At 35.8% G+C, this 24451-nt stretch overlaps 1 protein-coding gene across 2 annotated transcripts in view; it reads left to right on the top strand.

The window, feature by feature from the left end:
* LOC134748761 (solute carrier family 22 member 1-like) overlaps positions 1-24451 on the top strand; it is a 45768-nt gene that overhangs the window by 14899 nt on the left and 6418 nt on the right. For both annotated transcript variants that reach the window (XM_063683539.1, XM_063683540.1), the window contains exons 2-5: positions 5997-6179; positions 13357-13570; positions 14203-14458; positions 16627-17247. In XM_063683539.1, the coding sequence (XP_063539609.1) occupies positions 6019-6179; positions 13357-13570; positions 14203-14458; positions 16627-17247 (1252 nt within the window). In that variant the 5' untranslated portion in view covers positions 5997-6018. The remainder of the gene's footprint in view (positions 1-5996; positions 6180-13356; positions 13571-14202; positions 14459-16626; positions 17248-24451) is intronic.

The following is a 24451-nucleotide window of genomic DNA, read 5'->3' as shown; positions in this document are numbered from 1 at the left end:
CATAGATAATTTCAATATATGTAAAGTATTGAATACAGAAACGTGATTGAACTAAAATCGATATGGCATACTAAACAGGAAAAATTATAATTGTTTTAAATAATTATGATTAATGATATATTATATGTTGTAGATACAGCTGTTTTGCTATTTTATACTCTGCATCGAATGAGTCGAAACAATGATCTAAATTAAATCATTGAACTAAATTCCATCCGATGGGAGCCGTCGAATTTAACAGCATGGATATTTTATATATAATAAGAGCAGATGATAAATACGTAACAGTTCATAGCGAGTTTCATGTAATTTAAGAATGTAATTTTAACAAAACTTCCGTGAGACACATACATATTAAATATATTAATAACGGGTCACTCACGTATTTTAAGTCGAAAAACGCTCTACATGTTTAATTCTCGATATATTTAATTTAAGAATGTAGTTTTAAAATTATAACGTTTTTTTTATTGTATGCGGGCTGCTTGTTAACGGCGGGTTAACTTTTATTTTAATAAAATTTAAATTACAAACTAGTTATAATCGTATGCGCGTTTATAGATTATTAGCGATTTTAAAATCTACTACGGACTCTTAAGTCAAAACGAACGATATAAATAAACAATACATATAATATACCATTCGTAGGCACAGTAGTCAGCAGCTCAGGACATTGTGCTTGGGCGGCGATGCGTACTTCCGAGATACGGGCCGAAGGTCGGCTCGGGTGTCTGCGATTGATTTCAATGTGGATTGCGGACGGTGTAAAGCCAGCTCCCTAGTAGTATAAAAAAGTAGTATCGAATACAGGTGTTAAAGTATAACCCGCTTATTATCTTTAATTTATAAGCTTCCGATACACGAATTATGACACTTCGCTCGATACAATTAATTCCCAGAGTAACCTCTAACTAGGACTTTTAATCCAACTTTACTCGGTTATTTATTATAAGCCAAAAAAGAAGAAAAAACAATCTTAACTTAAATAGTAATTTTACCGCTTTCGAATTTCGATATTGCAAGGCAACGTTTATAAAATAAATAAAAATCGACAAAATTCGATCAAGATTGACACTTGGCGCGCATGGTTTTTCCCGTTATTTCTTCCGAAATGTGACAGTGACAGCGGCAAACTGATGGAACGGCCTTAAGTATATTATTGTCAATATGATGCAATGGCATACGACCAGTCTACCACCGTGCTTGCTGCTGCTGCAAACTTACAAAGTAATCAATTGTTTGTCAATTAATTTCGCTCCAACTGCACTACGAATAAACGAAGCGGATTATTTACACATGTTTGTGTTAGTAACCTTTTGACATACATTTTGAGCTTACTTGACAAACATGAATGACGTGATCAAACAATCAGGAGGCATGGTGTGTTCACAAATAGCTGTGAGGTCGCATTAATGAATTAATCCTTTGTTTTTATAAGTTGGTCCTTGATCCTAGGGTCGGAGCAAGCTAACTGCATGACACTTGCAATGACAAAGTGTATTAATGTCACGTGAAAATATGCCTATGTGAAAATAGGTGGATTCCCCTTGCCAGGGAGGTTTTGGGATTATACTGAGCAACTTTTACTATGGGACCAACCCCGAAATCGTGAAAAAAACTGGCTGTTTCGTGCATTTTGGCTGGTCCATTTTCTATGGGAGGGTAAATTTGATTTGCGAAAATTTGCAAGGAAACTAAAAATGGTTTACACGGCTTTCCCGCATACACGCCATGTGACCGACTTTAACGTTTCCTTACAAATTTTGCTGTCACTACGGTATTCGATAAAATCCCGTATACGGTATACGGGAAAAATTAACGCCGTGTGAAGTAGTAGAGAATTTGTAATATATTTACAAAAAAGACGAATTGTAATTGATCTATCAGCGATTTGCTTCAACATCGCTCTTCATACCCTAGAAGTTCCTTTGGGTCCCGTGTATCGTCTGATTTTCTACATACGTGGCATCCCGGCCCCTATCTGACTCTTGCATTGCATGCAGCCGACTGCATTATTGCCGTGATTTTTGACATTTGCGGCTGCAATGCAGTCGGCAGTAATGTCGCGCTGCAGCAGTATTGCTGGCGTAGTCTGAATCCGAACGGTACGTTAAGGACTCAAAGAAATCTAGGGTTGTCAACTTGTCATGGATGTCATTTTCTCATCAACCGCGACATGAATATAGCCGTAGAAAACCTTATCTTCATGCTATTAGGTTCACGATTGGTCAATGGTCTATATCTATACGATGATTCAAAACTACAGTACGCTCATTGAGTAGTCAAAACAGTGAATAAGTAGGTACTACCTTAGATTAAGGGGTCAATTAACAAACTGGCAGTCAATTTATCATCCAATTATGGCCACTTAAATTTTCCTCCTTTAGCATCTTACAGATAAACGCTCCATCTTTCGTTTAAAAATCATTATTAAGTACCTGATAAATTTATTTTCAGATCTTCTTATATTAAGTAAATTATAATTAGCACAACTTCTATTTTATTTATATGGGTCATAAACAGCAATCAAAAGCAAAGATGTAAGTTCACACAACTGACCAGGAATATATGATCACGCGCCATGTTGCGGAATTTTACTGGAACAAATTTTTTCATACTATACTGAACTGTCACCCTATACATGAGAATGAACAGCGCCCTCTTGACAATAATCATACTGGTCAGGCTTTACAACTAGATGAAAACGAACAACTGAAAAATCTTAAATTAGCTATTTAGATGGAAATATGTAAATAAACAAGACACTTGATACAAAAAAACGCATTATTCTTATTTATCCCCGTTATAGGCGGACTATGATTATATGCATTTTAAAATAGCTTATTTTTTTTCAAGATCATAAGATAATATATCTAATTTTCAATTTTATTAAATGTGTCTTCTTAGGTAGGAATGGTAGGATTGACAAATTGAAACATACATGTGACTGTCCCCACAGTCATAATACGAAATATAAAGCCACGTATTCACTATAAACAATTTTGTTTATAAACAGTGTCCGTAAACAAAGTTTTCCAGAAAATGTATAGTACCTACTCATTACAAAACTTGGTTTATAAACAAAAATGGCTGCGTGGTTTCAATAGTACCGAGTAAGCGGAAGATTTTAAAATTGAACCACGAGCGTAGTATTCAAAAATATCATTTATAAATTAATTCTATCAGCTAACATGAGGAATTTGCACCAACTTACTTTTCCGTTCTTGCATATAAATATAAAATGCAATATTCTCATTAGTTCTTGAAGGATAAATAAATAGATACTTTACGAGCTGTTGTAATAAAAATACTTAGAGAAGGTACTCTTATTCACTTCAACTATAGTTGTGTCAAAAATTCGCTGCACGCTAATACGTAGTGTACTCTCTGTCACACCTACCTGCGGCGGGCGGTGTCCTGTCCCTTTTTTAATTGCTTCTGTTTAACAACTACATAGGTGTAGTCCGCGCGCATGCGTTAAATCGCGCGGAGCGGTGGGTGAGAGCACCTGGGTAGGGTCTAGTATTATATGATCTGTGGTAGTGTCTTGGTCAGTGTTTTGCGGGAACTTGGAGAGTGTCGGGATTTTATTAGAAACTCGAGCTAACTGCTAGAAGCTAGCTAAAAGTTTGGAGTTGGGTAGAGGAAAGCAAAGGTAGCTGCACCTACACTATAATAATATGGTAGCGAGTTAAGGGGCTAAGAGCCATCCCACACTAGCGTCTTTTGTTTTAAGCGTCGGCGTCTAGTCACCGCTATGGAAAATGCAGCAGCCATAGAGTTGACTACACACCAAGGGCCTGACACTCTTTGATAGAGAAAGATAGTGTTATTGCGATTCCTAAGAGGAAAGAGAAAATAGTGCCATGCTTTGTCTTTGTCACCGACTGGGCATTTTTTCATGGTCGGGTTATGGCATCATAGCAAGGCGATGGCGTAATACCGAAATTTATAAGAGTGAAAGAGAAAAAGGTTTATGCTGCCATACATGAAAATGTCAATACATGAATATGTCTTTCTCTTACCCCTGGGCGCTCGGATTCATGTCTATGACTATACTTGTATATACTATGTCTATGCTACACACCAACGCTTGGGAGATGCTAGTGTGGGGTGGCTCCAAGGTGGCTCTAAGTAAGATTACATGTTATATAATCTGTGGCTAGGGGCTTTTATACTTCGTCGTGGTACTGCCCACGTGCAAGAAATGGCCGTCCAGGAAATTTCAGGAGTTGTAGATGATGTCAGGTTATTACAAATTGTCATAGGACAACCCTACACCACCAACAGGGCTCTACAATTTCTTGTAACTCGCGCGCAGCCCGCATAGCTGATCTTCTATCTTTATTTAACAGTTAACTATTGTTTACTAGCCTCATGAGACAAGGCTCTAGTGTATGGAATACTTAATTCGTTACGATTCGAGCATAGCAATCATTTTCATTTAACTACGCCTCAGTAATAGATACACGTGCCAAATACGTATACCATGTCAGTTTGCATCTCTTTCAGAGACGTTTCTTTAAGCGTTAGTGAGACGAGGAGATTTCATATAAATTATATAATAAGAAGTTTCAATCGATGTCGTTGATATGGTTCAAATTTATTGTCATTAACAATGAAATTATATTGGTTATTAATCTGATTCTGATTTGATTGATTCATAAATATGAAATAGAGTTTAGGTCAGTAAGGTATAGTCGTTAGTTTTCAAGCTGGCCCTGCCCTTACTCACTGTCTATTGTCAGTTAAACCGCACGTGCTACTTACCAGCATAAAAGAAGGTTCGGTCTTTAAGTAGTCATACTACTATATTTATAAATTATAAACTGCAATATATGTCATATACTAAAGAAAAAGTGACCAAGTCCACCGGTGGCCGAGGCGGGAACCGAACCCGCGTCTTCAGCTTACGCGGCTAACGTCCTGACCACTAGGCCACCCGGCCACGGCGCCACCCTTCCCAAATTCTCTGGTGTTGCTATACTTGAAAAATTACGTTTTTTCGTATTTTTATTACTTAAATGTTACATTTTTAAATAAATTTATGTGCTAAGCTTCAAAAAAATGTCTAGTTACAAAACATTTTACGTGACAGCTACTCCATATACAAATAGTCCATTATTAGACACGAGAGGTGACAAAAAGGGAGTAGGCAAATCAGCAAAAATTTTATTACTACTCGGAAATAAATTTTAACCGACACTTGTAGAAAAATAGTTATTTGTTATACAAGGGTGCAAAGTTGTATTTTACCCGCGAGTGTGGAATTGAAACACGAGCAAGCGAAAGGATTTTATAATTGATCCACGAGCGAAGCGAGTGGTTCTAAAATAGAATCCTGAGCGTAGCGAGTGTTTTAACACACGAGAAGTAAAATACATTTGCACCCGTGTGTAACACAAAACTTTTCCCCTCACTATAGCGAGGAAAGTGCAACATCCACAGGCGTTAGATCATCTTCATCAACTGGAATCACTAATTTTTTTACGATATTATAACAAAAACTCTGGAAATTCTGTACTTTTACGTGAGAAGTTATTAAGTAAAATTTTTGTTGACAATGTTGACATTTCTGACGTATAAAATGTCCATGCGTTTTGAAATTGCATCGACTAACTTGTGCGTTCAGAATCATATTTAACATAATTATTAAATAACAAACGTTTATTATGGAATTTTAAGGTTTATGACTTAAAATCATTAAATAAAGCTAAATCTGGTATTTTTATTAGATTCTCAAACCATTTATTTAATGATAATTAATATCGAACGAACCATTATTATGAGCGTTTTACGTTTTGTTATCTGTCAAGCTACTTAAACACGCTCTATCCAAGGTCAAATTACTTTTCCCACTAGTGGATAAAGTGCGTTTTTCCCCGCTTGTTTTAAAGGATAAAAGACGGCTTTCCGAGCTAGTGAGGGGAAAATAATATTTTAAACAGTGTAAAAGTTCACCCCAATCCGATTTTAACATTCGTTATCTTTTTCAGAACCCTTGACCCCGCTGCCAAGATGGAAGGGAAGAAAGAAATTAATCTAGACTCGGTGCTGGAGAGCCTAGGTCCGTACGGACGCTACAATATACTCAATTTCGTGCTGCTGCTTTTCCCGATTTTGCTTAGCGCTTTCTTCGAGTGTGGATTTATTTTTGAAGCGCAACAGCAGAATTACAGGTCAGAAGTTGTACATATGAATAATATCGTCACTACTTTAAAAAACTTATCTTTTTCTATCAATAAAAAGACAAATGTGGTAACCGGTAACTATGTATGGAATGCGTGTCTACGTTTTAACATTGAGTAGCAATGTGAGATACGAGATTTTTTCAAAGTAGTGACGATATCTAATATGATGTTATATGTGTTATTATCATAAAGTTCATTATGATTTATCGTGCCAAATATCAGTACCTACCTACCTACCTAATAATAAAAGCACCTTATGCTACCTCCCTACCTAAATACCTCTCGATTGGTTGATAACTCCTGACGTAAATATATGACACATATTTCACTGATAAGTAACTACGGGCTATAGAAATTATACTTGTAGGAAAGTCCCTCGCCTACTTGATCCCGTCAATTATTTTATTTTAAGCCTCTAATTTGAAAAGCCAATGATAAATAATCATTCAGATTTCGAAAAATGCCAATCCTATAAAGTCTTGTACTTGTAAATCCTATAAAGTTCCTAATACCCATAAGAAACATTTTTAGTACATATGAGTTAAGGTTATGCGTCTTTCCTGTGGATATTATAAAATAAACGGACTTAAAAGCCTATATGTTCGTACTCTACAAAGGCATGTTATAACCTACTTCTTATAATTTGTATGATGAAACTGACGAGTCTTAAAAAAATCCAAATCGTTAAGTATGTATTTCAATGTCCACAAAAAAGACGTCGGTTTTCCCAAAGTGTTTTGACCCAATTACGGGACTATAATATAACATACTCATTATGTGTCTATGGCTGACTAAAACGAGCTTTGGCATGAGTTTGGCATTGATAGCTAATGATAATGACCAACTTACTATACTATAACCTTTGAGCTGCATGAGTCATAAAGCAATATCACATTAGTGGAGTCAATATAAAGTTTAAGTTACATTAAATGCACACTCAAATTTTTCTACATGGGTGAATTCTATATCATATTGAATACCCGTCTGTAAAGTAACAACTTGATATCAGTTCCCGTTTTTGAGAAATAAAACTTTTTTTTAAATCTTTTATACTACTTAAACAATAATTCCCACATTAGATATTTTTCGTAGAATGGGTTATGAAGCTTATACGACTACACGGTCAGAATATCTCTCGACAATAATGTAAATAATAGATTTATTGAAACAAATTATTATTTTGTAAGTTTTTCATGACCGAGGAACTCCCACACCGAGAGAAAAGTTTACTATGGTGGTTGTGAAGTAGTTGTATCGATCATGTTTAAAAATCTCCCGAGTCACTACTATATTTGTAGAATAGCAGCAAGATTTTGGAAACAAACAGCAAATAATGTTCTGCACAATTAATGGACATTTCTAGTTTTTTGCCAGTAACTGCACAAGTTATGGAAGAATAACATATTCATTTTTCTCTCGATAATTAAATCAATTTCCAGCATAAAAAAATTTAAAAAGTATACGGTATTTCCCAGGCATTCACAGAGACCAATTCGAACTTTATTTAAGATGTCAATAATATATAATTTTGTTATCATTCGCCCGACCGTCTCACTCGCACCAAAACATATTTTAACTAGTACGAGCGAAACGCACACGCAAATTAAAAAAATGACATTTTTAATAACAAAGTTCCAATTAGCCTCAAGGTATATTAGGAAAGTATACCTTATGGCTTATGGCATTGCGTTAAGGTTCAATAGTTCAATGCATTAAGTGTCTGTCTTTATATGAAAAACAATAGCTGTCAAATTTTTATATCTATTCACAAAACGTTTAGAATACTGGATGCTGTGTCAGATATAAATAGACCCTTGAAGTCTTACAACTATCTATTATGCTTGATCTGAATCTTACTGGTTAGTAAGGACCGTCCACTTAGTTATACTTCGAATAGCCGCCCGGACCAATTATAAAGCTAATTTCGAATTTTAAAATTTGACAATTCACGAGAAGAGTAACGTAACGTCAAACGATATGTTTGTCCCTTTTCAACGATCCTGTCATCCGATGCTTTTAGTAGCGGGAGCTGTGAGAGTGAAAAGACGCAAATGTCAGCAATTCTTACCGCTTGGTATTTGTCAGCGAGCGCATCGCGACATGAAACCAGTATGAACCTGGCCCTCGATTACGTATAATTGTAAGGAAACTTGGGATCAAGTTATATTAGTCTAAGGTCTAACAGTTGAGAATAAGACGTGCTCTGAATATACAGTGTGGAATTTTTTTATGGGCCCTGAAGGGAAAGTGCCTTAAAACCTTAAGTTAGCTCATTTTATTTTTAAAAATAAACAAAACTGTACTCAAGAATATTTTTAGACAAGCAAAATTGAAAAAAAAAAATTAAAAACCTTTGAATGCAATTTAGTTTCTTTAAAAAAATAAAAGAATGTCTCCTTTAACCCTTAAATGCATGATTTTTTCTTTTTGCCTGAAATTAATATATGTCTTACATAATTGTTTACTGATTCTAGGAAAAATAAAAATATAAATTAAAACATCGATTTTCACTGCTTAACCAGTATTAGAATTTACATAGGGTAAATAATAATTTATGTAAATTTATACAATTATTGGTAAAAGATATAAAAAATCTTACTACCATTAGAAATTTATACTATTTGTAATATACCTATAATAAAGATTTTAAAAATAAATAATTACAAACCCCGAAAAAACCGCCTAAATTACATATTAAAAATCATTAAATTTTCCCAATTTTCCGCCATTTCAATACTGCGCAAATTTCAATAAAACGAAGGAAAGTGTATTAATTTACGATCAAAATAATTATACAGGACCAAATAGAGTTTACCTATGAAACGTGGTCACCCGTTGACCACGAACGCTGTAAAGAGTTCGAAACGTCGGGATGTATTATAAATTCAATATACGCGATATAATCCGTTTTCATAGTTTTATTTCATGAGTAACTATCGCGGTAACCGAAGACAATATTAGAGTTTACCTAATTATGCATAAAATTATGTTTTTTGTTGTGTACATACATACATCACTATGCATTTAAGGGTTAAGTAAAATGAGCTAACTTAAGGTTTTCAGAGAATTTACCTCCAGGGCCCATTAATTTGATTATTAAATTATAGTGATAAGCGCATTGAGTATGCACTTTTGTCTCAGGCGATGCCGCTTGGCACGATTGATTGTTCCTTAGGGCAAATAAAACTGATTCAGCCCGGTAGCCACGAGATCGTAACGCCCCCCAAAAGGGGGGTGAAAGGGTCGGCTCCCCAAGTCCAATCTATGCTATATTTCTTCCTGTTCTTAGCAACTAGGGCAACTTATATATCATTTTCGTATAATTTAGGAACGTGGAATTCATTTTTGAAAAAATTATTAGACCTTTCCATACAAAAAAAAATGATTTGTTTACAAAAAAAATTAATGTTATGTAATTTTTTGTGACAATTTTCCCTGTTACAATTACAGTGTGGCGATTTGCACTAAATAAAAAAATGGACAATGTAGCCCATTTATTGTTCATTCTGGAAAATATCACTTTAAAGGAATAGCTGCCGAAACGCCTGTCAAAAAAGAGGCGTTTTTTCTTACTAAGCGGCGTTTTAGTTTCCAAGTTTTTATTCCTTACTTGTTGTTTTTATTCCTCACTTGTTGTTTTTATTATTTTTTCGCAACTGTGTTAAAAAACGTCGTTCGATACACGTGCGGAAATGTCATTCTTCACTCGTCCCGAGTCTTGCCAAGATACCTATCTCGGTACTCGTGAAGTAATGACATACTTTCCGCACTAGCATCGAAATGTACTATTTATTTCATTTGGGCACCAAGAAGTATGTTGGTAGTAAACCTTTTTGTGAGTAAAATAGTATGTAATAATGATTTAATATAATATTGTTAATTAACTAAAGTTTCATTATTGCGTCATTTCATCTCATAACCCTACTACCCATTGAATTGAATGACCTTTTTCACGTTTTCTGCAGCAATGCAGTCGACTGCAGCAATATTGAAGCGCGACATTGCTGTCGACTGCTACGGCAGTAGCCGTAAATGTCAAAATCAAATTTCCTGTCTGGATTTTGAAGTTCATTTAAAATAAATAATCAAAGGGGATCATCGATTTTGGGCCCGGAGGACAAACCATCGCGTATATTATGGTACACTACACAGACGGTTACAGTAATTATAAACGCATTGGATTACGGAAAAATATATAATATTGGGTGTAAATGAAACGGGAATGTATTATACAATAAAATAAATTATATCTATTATTAATTTCCGTAAATCACACCATCATCTTTATTAGCATAGCATAGCTTAACGCTCAATTTCGCACAAACCGTGAGGTTTTCACTAAGGAGTTTAAAATTCTCTTTGCACTAACTTTATGGTTGGTAAAAAAGTCTGTATTCTAATTTGGCACTAACTGCCACTGTCTGTCATTGCTATGTCATAGCCTCATAGCTGACATACGTGAGATATATGCCGCAATGTATGCATTGCGCGTTTTATCGGAGCTTTGCTTGAGGTGTGTTAAGTAAGCGCGCAATCAAAATTAAACATGCGTAAACAATCGTTACGCGTACCGATGAAACTGGGTAAGTTAGTCATGGGAGAATTAACGGTCGACCGCATCGCGAACTCTCGGCAGTTCAAGCGGACCGATCGTCTACCGCGAACATTGAAGTGAGACGGAGATATGGAAGTCGATCAAACGTTCTCTACAGTGAATCAGTACCCGTCAGTTAGTGCCTGCGTGGGTAATTTAAATAGCTTGGACGTCGTAATAATTATGGTTGTATTCCATACAATATTACATATACGTGAGATTTTTTTTGTTATTACACTAACATGAGTAAGAGATTTATGAAGGTGAAACAAAAGTCGAGTGTCCATTTTCTATAAGCAACAAAAAAAAATCGAAACAGAAATGGTTAATAGTAATTAAACGGATTCATTTACGTTAGAGATTTTTTTGTAGAATATAGTAAATATAAAGAGCTTAATTAACATGTAATTTTTATGTACACATTAGTTGTTATTTTTATGTAAAAAAAAAATTTAATAAAGAAAGTTATTGGGGGCAGGTTTCTGTGCCAAGCTGGAAGAAAATATAAATACTTAATGAGTATATGCCTGAGAACAGCATATTAGAAAATCTCTAGTGTGGGGATTGATGTTTTGGTTTATTTCTCTATTTTAGTAATAATTTGGATTTATAAAAACAAATTGACATATTTTGTGGAGATTTTTTTCAAAATATATTATTTGTAACATAGGTAATCACATCTCAAAAAATCTCTAATGTGAGAATTAATGTAGATTTCTCATACATTTTGAACTGTGCGGACCGGCCTACATGCGTTTGACGTAGGTAAAACGCTTTAGGGCTTTATCACACTGGTGATTTGCGAGCGAATCTCGAGTGCGTTAGAGCGTTTTCACATTGTCCGATCCGATTTAGTATGTAGGATCCGACATCCGCGTAGTCAGGCCGCGGGGGCGCGCCCGGGCGCCGTCTTTAATAGTCATGCACACTACAACAAGCATTATGCCTACACATACGCACACAAACAAATATTACCGATACGAAAGCTGACGGGGGGCTCCGACATGGCTGAATTTATCGGAAGCGCCTTTGCGATATCGGATGTTGGAAGGCGACTACGACATAAACAGCTGCAGGAGAGTGCCATTTGCATTAAGTCCGCCTTTTTCGCGTTATGTATCGCTTTTTAGTCACAATGATTTATTAAATACAGAAAAACACAGTAAGTATATACAGTGTTGGCCGAACGTTAATTGCAATTAACCAATAACCAGTACAAATTGAACCGTAAACCGTAACGGACGGTTACAGTTTACGGTTCAATTTGTACTGGTTAATGGTTAATTGCAATTACGTTTCGGCCAACACTGAGTATATATCTTACATTTTACTTCCTTCCGACATCCGATATCATCGGATAGGAGAATGTGAAAACGCTCATGCCCAAATTTTGCAAATGCGTCGCGCGTGCGATGGTTGTTTTTTTTTAATACCACGTCGGTGGCAAACAAGCATACGGCCCAATTATTCGAACAACTGCAATGTTCGTATAAAGCAAGCAATTATTACAGCAGTACTTCAACAAAAAACGATAGAGGGGTTTTAAATGTAAGCGACAAGCATGAGACCAATTCTTTGGTTTGGTAGTTTAGTTTTGCCTTGTCTTGTACAAAGAGCATATAATCACTACGTTCTAATCTTGTACAGTTAATAAGTATCTTTAATTTGTTGAAGTTTGAATGTCATTCAATATCGGAATGCCAACGACATTTTTATCATACAGGACAAACCCAAACAGCTTAGGGCCCGTGGTAAACAATATTATTTCAAACTTACTAAACCCCTTTTTTACACCCGGTTTGTAATTAGTAATTAACATACAAGATATATACAGTGGTACTACGTAAACGAAGTTAATAACTACCTTAAATCTAAAATAGGCCCTTGAGGCATTGTACCAAGAATGCTGGCGGCATTTCCCCGCTGTATCGCAATATTCGCAATGCTGATACGTTGTGCGAGAAAGCCGCCAGCTCTTCGGTCACCAGTTACGTCAACCAAACGCTTCGCGATTTCTGCAAAAATTGAAATAGTAAATTAAATTAGTAATTATTAAATACTTTTGTAATTTGTTGAATGAATTAATCCATACTTAATATTATAAATGCGAAAGTCTGTCTGTCTGTCTGTCTGTGTGTTACCTCTTCACCCTTAAACCGCTGAACCGATTTAGTTGAAATTTGGCATAGAGATAGTTTGAGTCCCGAGGATAGTTTTTATCCCGAAAATCATCCCTTAAAAGGGTGAAAAGCGGGGTGGAATCATGGTGGAATTGAGATAATTAATGAGTTGCCTAATAATTTGTGTGCATATTATGCTCAAATTGAATGATTGCTATAAGACTTTCTCCAGGCGCTATTCTTATTCTAGCTTATACAATACAAATCCACTTTACTGCACAACCTCAACATAAAATTTACAAAGAAACACACATATTACAGGTAAACAACAAACAATAACGTGACGTGAGTGAGATACAGCGTGTACCATCATACGCCACACAAGTTAAAAACAAACAACAAACTAGAAAACTCACTATTAGACTTACATTTCCAATTAAATCTGCCTCAGATGCGAAGTACCAGGCTGCGAAGGGCTATACAACGACACCTCATGGCTCGATTATTCGTTCGCCATCCCGACCACACCAGACAAGAAACACCTAGAGTCCTGCGTAAGATACGCGCAGAGCGGCACGGGGTGCACGGCGGATCAGTTTAACACCAGCAAGGTCGTGCTGTGTGAGAGATACGTGTATGAGATTGATCAAAGCTTTATGCAAGAGGTGAGTGATATGTATACCTATATTATTAATTTTAAAAATACTGTCAAGGTGCAGGCTTAGATCTTGTGACGTCTATATTTTTTCTTTCACGAAACTTGCATGATACTCATCATGACATATAGATTGTCATGACGGGGATCATCAGCTAGATTATCAATATTATCATTATTAGGAGTATTGAAAAATTTACCCTTCCATCCTCCATTAAGATAATAAAGCAGATTTTTCAATAATACGTACATTGAATACCTACCTACCATAAATCTGGGTTATATCATCTTGTTGTAAAAGATTTGATTAATTCCGTAAAAACAATAAAATACAATGGGTGGGTGGGCCCCGAATTACGTTAAAATATTTAATTCAAGTTTACAGACTTTAAGTTATACAAAATAATGTGGGCTTTCGAATACCTTTCAAATACCAATACAATACTTTTTATCGCACACCTTACACAGTGTTATATGTACATATTAATAATACCTATACAAGTATTTCACCTTTTGTGTTTATTCCTCTAATTTTCTCACAAAGATCCATTTTAGGGATAAATCCGTAGGAGTTCCACTTTAGGGATAAATTCGTTTTTGTATCTAAATATTCTTATTAATTTTACTTTACCATCTCTTCAGTTCGACTTCGCCTGCCAAGAGTGGAAGCGTGCCCTAGTGGGCACCGTACACAACTCCGGCATGTTCGCCGCCATGCTCTTCACCGGGGCCATCTCCGACCGCTTCGGCCGTAAGATTGCCGTCGGGATCGCGGCGACAGCTTCGCTGGTCTTCGGGATCCTCCGGGGCTTCGCGCCAGATTACACAACTTATCTTGTTATGCATTTCTTCGAGGCCGGCTTTGGGGGTGGGCTTTACCCGTCGGCGTATGTTCTGAGTAAGTACCTGATAAATTGATGTTTAACTCTTTGGTCCGGTCTCTGGTTAACGTCGCTAGCTACATTGAACGTATTTTTCTTTGGAAATGTTTTCTATATCCTTTGCACCATGAGAATTTACGACTTCGACAAAAAGGACAAAGTAGTTTCTTTGTCGGTACTGCCGATTTGAATACTTTTTATAGAATTCGGTCTTTATTGCGGTCGCTTGAATTCAAACGTCATTTTTATCAGGCAGAACAAAGTACCCTCTGTTGAATGGTTGGCAATTATATTGTGGATCTGATAAAAAGAACACTCTTTTTTAGACTTTGTTTTTAATTAATATAAAAACCGACCAAGTGCGAGTCGCACTCACACACGAAGGGTTCCGTACCATTAACTATAAAAACGGTCACCCATCCAAGTACTGACCCCGCCCGACGTTGCTTAACTTCGGTCAAAAATCACGTTTGTTGTATGGGAGCCCCACTTAAATCTCTATTTTATTCTGTTTTTAGTATTTGTTGTTATAGCGGCAACCGAAATACATCATCTGTGAAAATTTCAGCTGTCTAGCTATCACAGATCACGAGATACAGCCTGGTGACAGACAGACAGATGGACAGACGGTCAGACGGACAGACGGACGGACAGACGGACAGACGGACGGACAGACGGACAGCGGAGTCTTAGTAATAGGGTCCCGTTTTTTCCCTTTGGGTACGGAACCCTAAAAAACGGTTACGCTCACGTGAATTATTATTATTCGTCGCTATTGGCGACATGTTTCAAACCCATCGGGGATCCTTCCTCAGGCTTGAGTGCTCGCGACGGCTGCTGGTCTGTTTTTAATTAGTAATTATGAAGTACTTTGATAAATTTGTAAACATTTGTTGTAAATCTGTTGCCAACTATATATTTAGTAGTATAAAAGTTATGAGGGCTCTATGTCATTATTAATGTGATAAAGACCGGGAGCTCCATCCGATATTACTTTTTTGGAAACTTTTCATATCACAAATTTTGTGACATGACACCGCGATATTGAGTAGGTACCAGTTCCGTTAGTTAAATTATTATGTCATAGTTATGACATTTTTCAATTGCTATTTGGGGATGTTATGATTAGTTAGTCATAACATCTCCAAATAGCAATTTTCTTCGGCGATAACGCCACTTCTACGACTATATCAATTTAAAAAACCGGTCAAGTGCGAGTCAGACTCGCGCATGAAGGGTTCCGTACCATTACGCAAAAACGGCAAAAAAATCACGTTTGTTGTATGGAAGCCCCCCTTAAATATTCATTTTATTCTGTTTTTAGTATTTGTTGTTATAGCGGCAACAGAAATACACCATCTGTGAAAATTTCAACTGTCTAGCTATCACGGTTCATGAGATACAGCCTGGTGACAGATGGACAGACAGACGGACAGACGGACAGCGGAGTCTTAGTAATAGGGTCCCGTTTTTACCCTTTGGGTACGTAACCCTAAAAAACTAAATACAAATTATATACGGTTTAAGAATATTTTGCAACGATACAACCGTGACCTACATTTAATGTCTATTTCCATGAATAATAATTTCAATGACCATATATTATGATCTCTATTGGTATTCTCATTTAATTCTAAGAAACATTGATCAGGAAAACAAATAACACTTTATATGTCTGTCTCTATAAATAGCCCATCAATGACATTCATGACTCACAATAATTTTCTTAATTGTGCACCATCATTTTAATCTATCGCGCTTAGCAGAACAACCTAATAAGTATATCTTCGTCTCGTGCTAAAAGTATATTTTCAAACTAGTTTTTAAATGTAACTACCTATACATACGGTTTATATTATCGGTTTATTATGTTAATTAATCGCAGTAAAATAATACAGTAAGTCATGTTTTATGTTCTGTCAAATAAACCTAGGTACTGTTTATTTATTTTCGAATCGAATTTGATTCAGTGGATGGATGGAAAGAAGTAAATTTTTCATTACTTGGAGGAAAATTATATGCCCTCAGCGAAATATGCTTGTTGTTCTAACAGATATAATTCGCTGCTGATGTTAATTCTAATATTTTTATAGTACCTCCTAAAACTCTAAGCTAGATTTATCTATTTTATACTCAACGGTGTTTACTATGTTTCTAATTCCATTCAATTCAAATTTGCCCACAGTTGTAGAGCTGGTCGGCCTCAAGCAACGCGTCATAGTATCAGCCATGTGCAACATGGCCTTCGTGATCGGCGTAGTAATCCTCTCGGGCATAGCCTGGTTCGTCAACAACTGGAGAACTTACGTCTTTATCCTCTACTCTCCTGCCCTCCTGGTCACATTATACGTCTGGTTTATGAACGAAAGCGCACGCTGGCTACTAAGCAAAGGAAGAAAAGACGAAGCGGTCAAAATATTGATGTCTGCTGCCAAAATCAATAGACTAGACCCTAGAAAACTTGAATTAGACAATCTTGGAGATCCGCTTTTGAAAGCAGAGAATCAAACTGGTGATAAGAAATCTCAATTGTCCAAAGCGATTCGATCTTCTATAATATGGAAGCGTCTACTGATCTGCATGTTTCTGTGGATGACTTGTTCTTTTGTGTACTATGGAATGACGATAAACTCTGTGTCGTTGAGTGACAATAAGTATTTAAGCTTTATGCTGGTGACGCTGGTGGAGATACCGGCGTACGTGGTGGTGGCGTTAGTGCTGGACAGGTACGGGAGGAAGAAGACATTGGTAGTGACGTACACGACTTGTGCTGCGACGAGCATTCTGTTTGCTTTCTTGCCAAAGGGTAAGTTGCTAACAATAAGGCTAAGCGTACGCTGAGTGACGCAGTTCCACGCAGCGCAGGACAGAGCAGATTTTGTAAAGTATGGAACGCCCTATAGACGTGACGCAGACATGTGTCTGTCCTGCTCTGCGTCTTGTTGTAGTGCCGGTACAGATTTCTGCGTGACACAGGCACGTCGAGAAGTATTTTTAACGATTTTTCATAGTTTTATTGCAATGACAGACATTTAATTTAATTAGTTCGTTGTGAAACTTATATGTTACCGGAAATGTATAAAAACATAGAAATTATATACAATTCCTAGGAAATGTATACAATTGCGAGACCAGGAAATGTATAAAATATTGTTTCAAAGATTTTATATAATCAATCAATATTAAAGCGACATTCTTACACAAATTGACTTAGTCCCACGGTAAGCTCAAGAAGGCTTGTGTTGTGGGTACTCAGACAACGATATATGTAAGTAATATACAAATACTTAATACATAGAAAACATCCCTTAAATAAAATGCCCTTACCGGGATTTGAACCCAGGACCATCGGCTTCACAGGCAGAGTCACTACCCACTAGGCCAGACCGGTCGCTGCGCCGTTTATGATACACACATATCCTGGGAAATTTATACATTTCCTGAAGTTAAATACAATGACGGATTACATACATGTCCACTCATCTTCCTCGCGTTGTCCCGGCATTTTTGCCACGGCTCATGGGAGCCTGGGGTACGCTTGGCAACTAATCCCAAGAATTGGCGTAGGCACTAGTTTTTACGAAAGCGACTGCCATCTGACCTTCCAACCCAGAGGGGAAACTAGGCCTTGTTGGGATTAGTCCGGTGTCCTCACGATGTTTTCCTTCACCGAAAAGCGACTGGTAAATATCAAATGATATTTCGTACATAAGTTCCGAAAAACTCAGTGGTACGAGCCGGGGCTTGAACCCGCGACCTCCGGATTGCAAGTCGCACGCTCTTACCGCTAGGCCACCAGCGCTTTTTCACACGCACATGTCCGTTAACATATATATAAATTCCCAATGAGTAGAGCGTTTCTTGAAATAATCAGTGCCAGATACTTTTTCTACACTGACAAACGGTAACGCAGCAACAACTCGTTAAGTTCACAATCAGACTGACTGAACTTATTTTGTTCAGTTTGTTCGTCAAACGTTTATTTCTTCCTAGCTATTAGCTCGAATGGTCTGTAAGGTGCGTCGCACCATACGGAGGGGGCCTATGTCTCTCTGTCCCAACTGCCCTGCCCTGCAAAATCTGCAAAATGCTGTGCTGCGTCGCCTGCGTGTTTAACCTAAAAGTCCAAAAGGAAAACTATGAGAGTCCATTTTAGCTGTTTTTTTCTGTTATCTATTTAACCATTTGGTCCCCAGAAGCATATCGTGTGCGGTGCGTCATTGTAACATTGTCGAAATGCACAAAGGCCATAAAGGCACATATCGGGCGCGTTAGTTGACGTCTTTGGAGGTCAACAAGGGTTGTTTTCTTGTATACCTAAAGCCCATTATTCAGGCAAAAGATCATTTTAATTTTTAAACATACCAAGTTATATAAAAATATCTATTAGGTACAGTGTTGTAACAGATTGACATAGTTTTCCACTTGGACTCTAGAATTATGTTTGCCAAGCGATGGAGAATGCTGCAATTACTTATCACTTATCAATTTATTGACGATAGAATAGTTCGTGATAGACAAAATCGACCTTATTTCCTTATTGTCCTTGTATTTTAATTAATCCGCCTTTTATCCAGTCTAATAATAGCACAGGTGACAGGAAAATACACATAAATTCTTTCATCATTCATAATTCGTGAATACGTAACGAAATTAAACTAGTGGCTCTGTGAGCGTGTAAGCCTTACACCTCGCAAGGGGTTTGCGTTTGGATTCTCCATTAAAAAAAAATCGAATTAATCAATAGCGGAAGCATGGTCGCATTTTATCGTCTTGTCACCATGCCTGTCACGTTCTAACGAGTATGTTAGTGCGAAAGTAACGCACGACGCGACAGGCGATAAAAAAGCGACCATGCTGACCCCGCTGCTCACAAAATCTCACGATAATCGGTTGAGGATTGTGACCTGTAGAGGAAAACATCCGGACATACGAAAGCATTTTTGCCCAAGCTGAAACAGCTGACGCTAGCACGGTCGCATTTTTATCACCTGTCACCAAGCCTGTCACGTTCTAACAAGTATGTAAGTGCGAAAGTGACAGGCATAGTGACAGGCGATAAAAATGGATCCATGCTCCGTTGGTCAACAATAGGTACATACAATAGGTAATATTCATTTGTGAGCTACATTTACTGGAAATTAGATTTCCAAAGAAATATGTACATTTGTAATGAAACTCGACGATCAACAGCAGTTTTGTCACAATGAACACGTGTCACTATTATATTATTATATACATATTACATGACATGACATAGGTACAAATCATGAGAATACAATGGTATTTGTTGATATGGTTGTGCGCACAATGAGGTAATACTTTAAATTGCCGATCATAAAATAACCGTAAACAATTTTTAATAGTAGATTGTGTCACAAGGGAGCAAAATGACATATTTACGGCGAGGGCGTACAATTGAGTCCTAAACGAAGCGAAGGATTCTATAATAGAATCCTGAGCGTAGCGAGGGATTCTAACATAGAATCCTGAGCGTAGTGAGGGATTCAAGTGTTAACGCCCAAGGTGAAAATAATTTTGCTACCATGTGACACATACTGCTTTTCACATCACCTATGAGGAAATTACATACCTATACATATATTAGGTTTCAAAACATTATTATTTTAAGCAAAGATCGATACGGACAAAGTGCCAAAAATATGTGTACACGACCTTAGTATAGGTACATACTTCTGGCACTTTGTCCGTATCGATATTTTCAGACAGTACCTACAGCTCATAATTATATATGTACCTAATATCTTTTCAAAAACACCAGCAAACAACTAAAATGATACAATGAAAATCAAGTACATTTTTCTGATAACAAATGATAGCTCTTACCCCTTTGAACCAAATCTTCGGAAGAACACTATGAAGACTGATATCACTTATACTTATTATTATTAGTGTCGTTACCGGGATGCTGCTTAAAACATCTGACACAGATGAAAAGGCCTATTATTATTGATTTAAACTAAGTATTTACAAATTTATACAGAATACAGACCCTCATAATGCTTTGTGAAATATTTGTACAAAACTTTTTAAATATAAACTTTTTAAATTGCATAGACAAGTATGGCTGCGTTTAAGGAGACCTAAAATGTCAAAATAGAAATTAAATTATTAAACTAAAGTTTTTTACGTTTCTTTGTAAATATTACGCTAATTAATTAATTTACTTAATTTAAATATGCTATTAATTAATTTAAAATACGTTAATTACATTTATTATTTACAATTACAACAACATATTATTTAAGTTAGAAAAAGTGTATGCACTTAATCGATTATAAAGAAATTGTAATCGATTATATGCATACTAATTTCATATGTCTTTGTGTCAATATTTCATACTGGCAACAAAATGTCCTTGAACAGAAAAGTGCCACTTTGATCCCTCCTAGCAGGGAAGAAAAGTTCCCTTTTCGAATAGGTGATGTGAAAAGTACTTTGTTAATGCCGACAGCTAGAGCGTAGCAGAACGTTTATTCTGCTACAATTACATAACATACCTTTAAGTTTTACAGGGTCATAAATTCGATAGGGTCGTAATAAAAAAAAAAATAGATTAGGTATTGAAAAATCAATTTATACATACAACATACATACCTAAAACCAAATATACTTCATCTTCAGTTTGAGTAAATAAATATGAGAAGGTTTAGAAATTGGAAAATAGGTATTATTAATTATGTAGGTAGTCACTTCAAGGAAAACACCTTGATAAAAATTAATAGATACATCTTAATATGTAGCGTAAAAAAAAACAATGATTTACCTGCTGGTTTTTCTTATTGTTACTACCCGGTAAAGTTTTTTGCACTTTAAAAACGATCTATATGAGGAAAACCGTACTTGATACTAATTTGAAAAAAAAAACAAGGTAACGATTTGGCTTCCAGTCGTTAGCTTATTTATTTGTTTAATCGTACATCCTATAAAAAATAATGTAGGAAAGGAACATTAAAATCCAATTTCATTAAAATATATTTGCAGTAAGTATTAAATGTAGAGTTCACCAAAATTATACATATTATCCCTCGTTGCATTGTAATTACTGTATGGTATTACCAAATTGTTCTCATTGTACAAGTACAAGTATAACATTTAGGGTGACATTTGTCGCCGGATTCGGCTTAGGCCGGTGAGAAAACGCACTATATCCATGGCAATGCCAGTCGGCGTAGACCAATTTAGGTAAAATAAATAAGTAAAGCTGTCTTTGTTGGTTTTCTAAACTTTTTTTTAGTGCACAATAAAGAATTGTATTATTATTTTCTACAAGATTTTTCTTTCTCTGCCTAAGCTAGTAATTAATATTATCTACGCGCCGGAGCCAAATAGATGATATGTGACACTTAAGATAATTTTTTTTCATCTTGCAGAACCTTTGGTACAATTCTGCAAGTATTAGGTATAGCTAGTTTTTTTTTTTTTTCATTTCAGTCAATAAGTTTCAGACTGTGGTGGAGCTCTGTATTTAGGGATGGCACCAGAGTGGTTGACAAAACTTTGGGGCCAATTTATTATTAATAAAGCCCCTCTTGCATGTAGCTATTAGAGCAATATTCGTATAGGCATTTCTTAAATATTTGAAACTTGTAAAATAGCGTACGGTTTGCACTTATTCTTTGTAAATTGTAAAGACACCTATGCGTATGCAAGACATTTTGTACCTATATACTTACATCTCAAGGGACCTCAATAATGTATAGTAGTTTGAATAGTAAAGCGTCATCGGCTCAAGCCGATTTGGCATCGATAGGTATAATAAATGAAAATGAAAATAAAAAATGATTTGTTCAGTATCTTAATTAAATTACATTGTCTCATCTGGTGCCTCTTTTTAAGTATTATAGATACTTGTGTTAAGAGAACACCGCTCTTCCGCATAACATGTTGTAGCTTAAAGTAAACATTATATAATAAAAGGTTAGTTTATATAAATTAAAAACTAAAATAAATTAAAAACCTAACCTAACCTAAGACCTTTAACAATATATTGCAGTCACAAACGCATACAGTGTGGATTATCATCGTTGTTTAGATTAGTTCAACCTCAAATAGATAGTAAAACCACAAGCAATACTGCAAACACATTACCGTAGATTATTTGTGTTAACACTAAACTTTATGATACAACTGTGAGAGATGATTGTTATATTGTTATGTTGAATATATGCATTGATTGCGTACCTATAGGCATTGCAGGTACCTACCTACCTACCCTACCCTATAGTTATATAAATGGTTGATAAATATATTTAAGAAGATAGGCTATGTAATCGCGGTAGACCGGCAGATAATCTATTAATCATCTTTATCAATATTAGAATTTTCTATAAATTTTAAGTATCTACGAATCGATAACAGTTATGTCATTTTGTCAATAACATAAAAACAGCCGTGGGTGTCGCAGCTCACTTTAAAAAGTTTTATATTTATGAAAAAATACATATACGAAACATATCATAAATTGTATATATCTGACCGAATAATATGTTCACAAAAACCCAACCCCTTGTCCGGGAATTGGGGACTAATTCAGGGATAGCCAGAAGAGTGAACGAAACAACCAGCTTCCAGTAAAGATTTTGTTACAACTGAAACAAAAGAATTATACACAGTGACGAGTAAAATATCTATAGACAATAGGTATAAAAAATATATTAAACCTATTTAGACCTCGACATTAACCTATTTCACCACGCTCATGGAGACTGTATAAAGGAGCCAAATCTCTGTGTATGAAAAGTGTCCATCAAAAAACAGTAATTAGGCGGCGCCACCATACACCGAAATACTACCAAAAACAACCTACCTAATTTGATCGGGTTATTTGTTGCCTTATATGGTTCATGTTATATTCATGTCCCAGAGTCTAACTAGCGCCACCGGAGAGATTAGGAACTATTATTTAAAGCTTAACGCGGTCACTACAACAATTCTGCCATAAGAGATAGCGAGATAGCGATCCTTTCTATACCATCCATAACCACGCTGACAATAAAATTGTCACCGGACAATGACAATATTATTACCATCGATGCTTTACGAGTTCCGACCGATAATTGTCAAGTTGGTAAACTAGGTACGATCATTCAAAATCCAAAAATGTGTTGGGCCTTTAGAGCTATTTAATAAATGAATACAACATTTAGGTACATTTGCATGAAAAATACATAGCAACGTTTATAAATACATCAACAGCCAATACCTAGGTAAACAATGTAAGCATAATATTATAATAATCTTCAAATAAATAACTTCCTACTACAATATAGCAGAAATGTATGTCTCTGTGTTAAATAGGTAATACATTAAATTTAGAAATGCCCTCAAAGTCATATTAAATACTAATACTAATTTTAAAATACTAATACTAATTTAGGTGTAGGTAGGTAAAGGCTCTCCAAGCGTCAATATTTTATTTTATTTATTTTATTTTTAATGGCTTTTATTATAATAGCCAGTGTCATGTTTTATTATTGTATACAAACCAGGTAAAGATTAGAATAGAAATTAAAGATTAAAAAAGGAAAAATAAAATAGGTACAAAATTTGTTGGAAAAGAAAGATGACTTTTTCTACCAAGCGTCAATAAAATGTCAAAGCATTAGTGTATGTTCAGATATTTTACTCATATTTTTGTGGCGCGTGTAAAATGTTGTCGTTTTAAACTGTATTATTTTGCCCTATTGTGAAACATGCAGTTACATTTGTCCTTTCGACAAAATAACCATAATTATGTTAATGGCATAGCCCCATAGCAAATAGAGGCCAACCAAATAGAAGGTTTTCAAAAGCGTGAGATAATAATATAAAAAAAACTCACGGCTGTCAATTATTTTGTATACTAATACTCCGGTCAAAGAGTAATGTTTTTGTATCAAACAACATTGTGGCAGAATCTACAATAATTTAATGTTCGTACCTATTATAGGTGCATAATATTAGTTAACCAGTAACATTTATTATTAAAATATCTACCTGTCAAAGCC

The sequence above is a fragment of the Cydia strobilella genome, chromosome 17, assembly GCF_947568885.1.
Source record: "Cydia strobilella chromosome 17, ilCydStro3.1, whole genome shotgun sequence".
In the NCBI taxonomy this organism is placed as follows: domain Eukaryota; kingdom Metazoa; phylum Arthropoda; class Insecta; order Lepidoptera; family Tortricidae; genus Cydia; species Cydia strobilella.
Note: the sequence above shows the minus strand (reverse complement) of the source record. Positions and strands in the feature narration are given on the sequence as shown.